The 8,281-nt window shown below is 33.4% G+C and overlaps 1 protein-coding gene across 2 annotated transcripts; it reads left to right on the forward strand.

Annotated features, from left to right (window-relative positions):
• On the forward strand, nt 1-8,050 carry LOC126722341 (vesicle-associated membrane protein 727). 2 transcript variants are annotated; one of them, XM_050425492.1, is made up of 6 exons: nt 1-164; nt 776-1,036; nt 1,123-1,321; nt 1,410-1,530; nt 7,543-7,605; nt 7,695-8,050. In XM_050425492.1, exons 2-6 carry the CDS (start codon nt 847-849, stop codon nt 7,836-7,838), a joined length of 717 nt encoding a protein of 238 aa, XP_050281449.1. In that variant the 5' UTR covers nt 1-164; nt 776-846; the 3' UTR covers nt 7,839-8,050. The 2 variants fall into 2 exon arrangements, with proteins under 2 accessions (XP_050281449.1, XP_050281450.1); XM_050425493.1 differs by lacking the exon at nt 1-164 and adding an exon at nt 178-199.
• Nucleotides 8,051-8,281: the final 231 nt, after the last annotated feature.

An 8,281-nucleotide genomic window follows, 5' to 3' on the forward strand; every position in this document is an offset into this window, starting at 1 on the left:
TAAATGTGGTTTAAGGCTTTAACCTTAAACACCTAGGCCACGTCGTCGCTTGTTGGTTTTTGCCTTCTTCAGTAACTACCGTACCCCATCAACAGTACAATACAGACCTTCACAAGTCTTAGACGCTAAGCAATTTTTTTCACCTTTCCATCCAATTGCTTCAGGTTCTTTCTTTCTCTCTCTTTCTCTGATTCTAATTGTAATTATCTCTCTCTCTCTCTTTTTTTGATCTTCGAATAAATTCATTCTTTTCTCAATATCCCTATTTTTTATTATTAGTTAGATTAACAGTTTAAAAGCTACTGCTTTCTGTGGATGGATTATTTTATTCTGGGCATGTTTCAAGAATTGATTTTTGGGTCCTGTTTCCAGTCTCTATTATAATATGTTTGGATGCTGGGAAAATTAAGGATAAACTGTCTTTCATGATCAAATGTTGTTTTGGTTCAAGAACATTAAAAACCCATCTCAACCTAAGTCAAATGGTTGTATTTGGATCATTTTGCTGGACTTTTTTGGAGACACAATGGGTTTTTTTTTTTTTTTTTTTTTTGCCTTTATGGCAATTCGTTTCCTAGGAACCCTTAGGTTTGGTAATGAATTGCTTTGTTTCCACTACTTGGGTTTGTGTTCATTTTTTGCATGAATTATTTGGTAATTCATAATCAGAAGCTAAATTAAATACTGGGTTTTGATGGATCTTCATGTTGATTGTTTGGTTGAATTGGATTTGGTCGGTTGGTTGGTTTAACTCATGGATTTATGATCTGGCTAGGTTATTGTTGCAATAAGGGACTAGTGAAATCTCTTTGTGGGTCTCGACAAGTTTGAAGCTATTATTCTGAAATGAGTCAGAGAGGCTTAATATATAGCTTTGTTGCAAAAGGAACCGTTGTGTTAGCGGAGTACACGCCGTATACGGGGAATTTTGGTACCATTGCTGTTCAGTGCTTACAGAAGCTGCCTTCAAATAGCAGCAAGTACACGTACTCGTGTGATGGGCATACGTTTAACTTCCTCCTCGAGAATGGATTCGGTATTGGTCTTTTGGTAGTTGTCAAATTATAGTTTTAGTTTCTGACTGCTATGTGTGTGGTTGAATGTGTTTCTTTTGGCGTGCAGTTTTCCTTGTTGTTGCGGATGAATCAGCTGGGAGAAGTGTGCCATTTGTGTTTCTTGATCGGGTGAAGGACGATTTCAAGCAGCGTTATGGTGCAAGTATAAAAAATGATGGTCCACACCCACTTGCGGATGACGACGATGAAGATGATCTGTTTGAAGACCGATTTAGCATTGCATACAATCTTGACAGAGAATTTGGGTGTGTATAAACTTGTTGAGGTTTGAATTTGAAGTGTTCTTGATCACATTATTGTATTAGTCTCTAATGCTATGCTTTTGTTTACCAGGCCAAAGCTTAAGGAGCACATGGATTACTGTGTGAACCACCCTGAAGAAATGAGTAAGCTATCCAAATTGAAGGCTCAGATTTCTGAGGTCAAGGGGATTATGATGGACAATATCGAGAAGGTATGCATTTACTTGCTTGTTGAGTGATACAAAAAATGAAAGCAATTAATGTGTAGTTTTAGAAGAGATATATAAGTTCCTTCTAGTCTACATTAGCAAAATGAAGATAACTTATACATCTGCATCAATGCATTATGTTCCGTTGTTATAATAAACCTTTAACACTGATCCTGGTTCTTTGTTAAACGAACTGTTGTATTTGTTTGGGGTTATTTAGCGGAGGGGTTCTAGTAATAAGTAGATTTGTCATACTGTTAACTAAAATTTTAGTGGAAAAAAATTGTGAAAGCTTGTTTGCTACTTTTTCCTTAAGAGAGTCTTTTAGATTTTGAAAATGGTCATTGTTGTCACGAAGCAACAACTATTTTTGGAGAGATACTTGAACATTCAATGGGCCTCTATGTATGACTTTTTATGAATTATTAAAACAATTATGCTAGCTAAGATAGAATGCTTGGTGTTGGTTTGCAGAACTAAAATGCTTGTATTTATGAATTAGGTTTTGATGCTCCTACAGTGTATTTTTGCAGGTTTTAGTTTTGTGTGAGGTGATATAATTGGGTTGAAAAAATTCCATTGAGGAATGTTGGGGAATGGGATCCCCACAGTCAACCTACCCTATTGCCATACCTAATTATATTGCTTTATCATATCCCCCATGCTTGCTAGAAATCAACATATAGTAATAACTATCTGATTTATAAATTGTTTTTAGAAATTTTTTTTTTAAAATGAGTTTATGGATTGGATAGTTATTGACATTCAATTTATACAAAATATGGTACGTAAGTTAAGAACACATTAAAATATGTAATCCAATGGTACTTGTCCAAAAAAATAAAAGTGTAATCCAACGGTGGAATTGTTAAAAAAAAACTAATTTAATTGATACTTATCAAGTGGTGTAATATTAACAAAGAGTTATGCTAGGTGTAATTAAAAATCAAGGTCCTAAGCAGCTAAGCCGTATATATTTTGCTTCTTTTGGAACTATGTGATGAGCTATGATAAGCTAAATACATAAGCATGACAAAAGGGAAATAAAGTTTAACACCCAAGGCCTTGATTGGTCAGACTAAGATCAGAGACTTACAGCAATAGTAAAATCACTTATCTAGGTAAGGGCCTTCATATAGGTCAAACCATGAATGTGTGTGTGTGTGTGTGTATTAGAGTGATATATGTGGTTATATTTCAATCATGTTTACATCACTCAATAACTTATCATTTGATGAGTATTTTGAAGATCCATTTTAGATCATTGGATATGCGTGTGTAAGAATCAAGAGGTTAAATGACATGTGGTTATGAGTTACGTTTACAATCTTAATATCTTTTCATGGGATGAGTATTCCACTATTTTGACAAATCCACTTTAGATTAAATTTTGTGTGGACGCGTGTGTGATCATGTGATCTTAAGATTGATAAGAATAATATGATTTTTGAATGTGAATATGCAAGAATCATTAGATTGAGTGATATATGTTGTTAAATATGAGTTGTGTTACACCACTTATTAACTTTTCATTGGATTAGTACAAAGAAAAATGCATTTTAGATCATTGGGTGGGTGTGTGTGTGATATATATATATATATATATAAGATTTATAAGAATAATATGGTTTTCGAATGTAAATATGTAAGAATCAATATATTGAGTAATATATCTAGTGTAACTTTTTCAAATGTTATTGATGCAATCATGGAAGATTAATTTGTTTCTACTTCACAAATTCATCTATTTAAAACTTATTTTATGAGGCCCACATGTGAAGTTCAATTGAATTAAAAGTCGTGCAATTTTAAAGGTCTAGTTATATTCATCCCAGGGTTAAAATAACTTATCAAAACAAATTATCCTAGGATTAAAATAGTTTTCAATTTGGAGTTTTATTTAACAATTTTTAGTCAATTTTGTCTCAGGTGTAAAACTAGAATTATTGCAACTTCGTCCTTTTGTAGTTTAGTTGAGTCTATAATTTTTTATGGAGATAGTATCTTAAATTTTATTTTCTTTGAGTCAGAGTTATTCTTTTGTTAGTTATCATTACCTTATTAGGTTCTTAGTTCACTAGTCAAAATAGGAGTGTCCTAATACTATTGGTACAAGAATGTGTCTTTATATATTTTCGTTCTCAATGTTCTAAAAGAATGCATGGAGTTGATCAATAAAATAAAATATTGAGTGTTTTGAGTATTGAGACATGCTAGCCCCTCTCTCTCTTTGATATTCTATCACTGTTCATGGTACTTTATAGGTACTGTTCATGTGTGTTGTTCACACACACTGTTAACAGATTGTGCACAAACTCGATTTCTTCTTCTTACCTTTTTTTTTTCTCAAACACTGTGTTAGAATTGTGTGGTTAAATGATTAAATTTACCATATTCGAATAGTTTAAGCTTTTGGGACAATCGGTAATTTAACATGGTATCAGAGCAAGAGGTCCCGAATTTGATCCCTGTCTCCTCCACTTTATCTTCCATTTAAAATCTCACGTGTTGGGCCTCACCTATTAAAAAGATAGTTTCGGCCCACATGTGAGGGGGAGTGTTAGAATTGTGTGGTTAAATGATTAAATTTACCATATCCCAATAGCTTAAGCTTTTGGGACAGTTGGTTATTTAACACATTGAATCGAATATTTTCTCTTCACTACAAGACCCTACACCACCAAAAATCACATGTAGACAGATTCCCCAATTTGTCTTATCCTAGTTGCACTTATTAATAAATTTTCATTAGTATAGTATTTTAACAATTTATTTTAGCTTATATTGTCTCCCTGTACTTTTCATACTCACAATATATCATGATGATAGAGATTAAGAACTATCTTGTGTATGAAATGTTCAAATTTAAGTATTCTTATTCTAACAATATATTTTAAAAAAATGAGTTATATATTAGAGTACTTATATCTGACTGATAAAAAATTTAGCATATATTTTCAGCACAATGAGAATCATCAACTATTAAAAATGCAAAATGTGGCTGTACTTTCCTTTATTATGCATCTGAAATATCAAATATCTTGTTGGTAAAACATGTAAAATTCTTTGATTTATAAGGGTAGTAGCTAAAAACCATAATGAAATCTTATTTGTAGGATCATGCTATTTTCATTGAGTGTCTAGATTCACCACCATCCAAAACCTCTCAGAGATATATAAATTAAAAAACCTAAAACAGACTTCACCAGTAAAAGAAAACTAAATCGAATCAAGGGGGAAAAAAAAGAAATAGTAACTTTAAAAACTCAACTTCTTTCAAATTTCAAAATATTTGCATACAATTAAGCATACCAATACTAAACCCAATCTCAATCTCCAGAGAATGTGTTGCATAAACCATAGATGATTAAACTTGATACTAATTCATAACTAATTCCAAAAGAGACATGCAAAGGATCATTTATCAATAGTAAATATAGAACTAATTCCAATAATTGATTAGAAAGTGAACGCAAGTTAGTGAATAATAGTGAGTTATGGTAATTAAAAAACGATGACTTACATTTTGCCAATTTTGAAATGGTTGGTAGTTCAATATACTAATTTATGTACTATAGATACGTGAAAACTAATAATGAAAAACATAATGTAGTTGACCTCATCTCCAGGAGAACAAACTGTGAGCATGGCTTGAAGAATACTTTGCCTGCTCCATTGCTAACCAAAATCTCATGGGCTGTAAGAGGTTCATCTGCAACAAAATGAACCTATGCCAATTTTCAGATTCCAAATCTCAGGATTTTACCTATTAGTCACAGGACCTTCCAAGAGCATATTTGTTTGTTTGAGGTTTCCACGTGGCAGGGCGTGGCATGGTCAGTTATGGCCAACATTTTGGAAAGCTTAATTTGTTTCACTGACATTGAGAGAGAGATTAATAGTCCAAAGTTTTCCATATGAAAAACGTGTCATGAATTTAATGTTGGGAAGAAACAGAAGTGTTTTAGTTGTAGGAATATGGATTTATGCAATTCAAATAAGTGTTATTATATTAGAATTATTTTAGTTATAGGACTATAAATCTGTGCAAGTGTTATTTTATTAGAATTGTTTTAGTTATAGGATTATATATTTGTGTAAAACGTGAAATATTCTAGGGTTTTGAAAATTGAACTTTCTCTCAGCTTCACTTTATATATTATATGAGATTAGCTGTGTAATCCAACTATCAAATTAATAAACTTTTTATTAAATTTAAAATATTTAAATGGTGTAACATGAATAAAGAGTTATGCCAACAAGCTTTAGCTCTAATGACACCTCCTCTTCTTGTAATGGCAAAGTGGAGGATTTTAAGTCTTGGCCTCAAGACCCACAGGGAGTGTGTGTAACTTACTAATAATAATAATAATGCCTGTTGTAATTGTTGTTAATGCTACATTGCTCAATAACTTTCATTGAATGTGTATTTTGACAAACCCGTTATTGGATTGCATTCTCTCGCTATGCCTATGTTTCTACAATATGAAGATTAGTGGAGTCTAAAAATTATCTCATCTATAAAGCATTTCAAATTTTAGAGGTTGGGCCTTGGTGTAATGGCAAGTGCCTTTCACCAAAAGCGACAAGTTGCAAGCTCAAGTTCGAGAATCAGCCTCTCCAAACAAAATTTGGGGTAAGGTTGCCTACCATGACTTTTCCCAGAACGCACAAAAGTGGGAGCTTTGTACATTAGGTACGACCTTTTTTGTATCTTGAAAAAAAAAATATATATATATATATATATAGATGGTGTATGACATTTGATTGACCAGAATTTGGCGTACATATCACATGCACGCATATATATAATGCTTTGAAGGTGCTGAGGATATTGTTAAAGTGAATGTGTGTTCTCGATGTATTTTGCAGTTAACACATTCCAAATTAGGACACAAGTATATAGGAGGATTCCTTAGCTTTCTAAGGAATTTGCTTGATAAGATGGCAATGTCTGTAAAATGAGAGTCTTGTAGCCTTCTGCCAGAATGCATGGGCTACGAACACTAAGAAAGCTTGCTAGTGTCTGCTAAATTCCCAAAGTTTACACACTGCCAATCTGCAGTTGGATGGTACAACCTTGAAAAGGGCTAAATGATATTTGGACTTCCTTACTGTCATTTTTGTGATATGTGAAATTCTATAGTTCATTTCTTGTATGCATAAGTTTGGGAGTTATTGACAGAAATAGATAGTTAGATTGGGAGCCCGTCTGAAATAATGGTGGTCCAATGGTGATAGTAACCTACATTATATTGGTTTGGTTGATACTTGTATGATCTTGTGTAGCATCTTCTTTTGTTGGTAGCTTTTAGTTTTTGAGATTGGTTGGATGATTGGGTTTGTTTTTTATTTACCTTAATATTTTATGCGCTGTTTGGTTGTGAAGAAGAAAATCATTTTTTTTCTCTCTTTTTTCCATAAACGGAAATTTTTCCCCATTTGCAAAACAAATTTTGGGATGTTAGAACTGTTTCTTTTCCTTTAACAATATGGCCCATTATTTTTCTGGAGAACACATTTCAACTGTTGTAAGCAAATAAAGATGGTTGTTCAGGCATATTTTTCTGATTGTAACCACCCAACCGCAACTTCAACTCCAGAAACTTATGGTGGCAGTCAAGCTGACTTCATAGATTGATGTCTGGTTCTTTGCTATGTCTGAAATGATTACTCACAAGACTTGACTAGAAGAGTAGCTAGTAGCTACTGAACTTCTGGATTGGGTTAGACCCAAATTTTTTGCACATTTGATTCATGTGAGTTGGTGGAGATATGTGGTTTCCACACTTTCTCCAGTTTCGTAATGTAGGGAAAACAGACTAACCCAATAATAAGGGAAAACACACATTTGAAGGAAACAAAGTGACTGGCCAACATCCATAAGATTAAACTCAATATGCTAGCTCCTAAACAAATTGAACCTTAACAAGAAAATTTGGACCCAGAATTTTTTTTTTGTTAAACAGGAAACTAATCCAATGATATGACACATATCCTCTTGGTGTAATGCAGGTTCTGGATCGTGGGGAGAGGATTGAACTTTTGGTGGATAAAACGGAGAATTTACAGTTTCAGGTACAAGACATCTGTCATTCAGTTTTTACACACCTAACAATGCTGTTGATGAATTTCTGACTAGTTTTCTGGGATTTGTTTCTGACCAGGCTGACAGCTTTCAGAGGCAAGGCAGGCAACTTCGACGAAAGATGTGGCTGCAGAATCTCCGATTGAAGTTGATGATTCTAGGAATAATCCTTGTGGTGATTTTGTTAATAGTGCTTGTTATCTGTGGAGGCTTTAAATGTTGATGGGGAAAAGCAAAACGGAGTCCTTAGTAGCAACTTGTCTGTTTTTAATTGGTGTACAAATTGTTATTTTCCTGTATATGGAGACTGTTGCCAAACCTTTACCTTAGTTCTTGTTATAACCTGTAATTAGACCTCTGTAGTCTCTACTACGTACCCGAAGGTTTTGTTAACCAGTTAATAATCCAGAGATATGGTTTATTGGCCTCTTGTTATTTGTTGTGCACCTGTGCTTAAGATGTTATATAGTTTTTTTAACTTATATATCTTATGTGTTCTATATTTCTTTCATATTTTGGGTGTCAATGTGTTCTTTGTAATCAATGCCAAGAAACAGCTGAGCACATCTTCAATATCATTTGATCTCTCTGAGACTGGCACTTTTAACACTTCTCATCTTGGGTTCTTGACTCCCAAGTGACATTGTGAAATATGTTACATTCCCT

The sequence above is a fragment of the Quercus robur genome, chromosome 4 (assembly GCF_932294415.1).
Source record: "Quercus robur chromosome 4, dhQueRobu3.1, whole genome shotgun sequence".
Classification (NCBI taxonomy): domain Eukaryota; kingdom Viridiplantae; phylum Streptophyta; class Magnoliopsida; order Fagales; family Fagaceae; genus Quercus; species Quercus robur.

Bases quoted from the DNA above. Each gene is read 5' to 3' on its own strand.
- LOC126722341 (XM_050425492.1), top strand. From the start codon at position 847: ATGAGTCAGAGAGGCTTAATATATAGCTTTGTTGCAAAAGGAACCGTT. The intron at 1,037-1,122 runs GTATTGGTCTTT...TTTGGCGTGCAG, and splicing joins CCTCCTCGAGAATGGATTCG to TTTTCCTTGTTGTTGCGGAT. The intron at 1,531-7,542 runs GTATGCATTTAC...GGTGTAATGCAG, and splicing joins TGATGGACAATATCGAGAAG to GTTCTGGATCGTGGGGAGAG.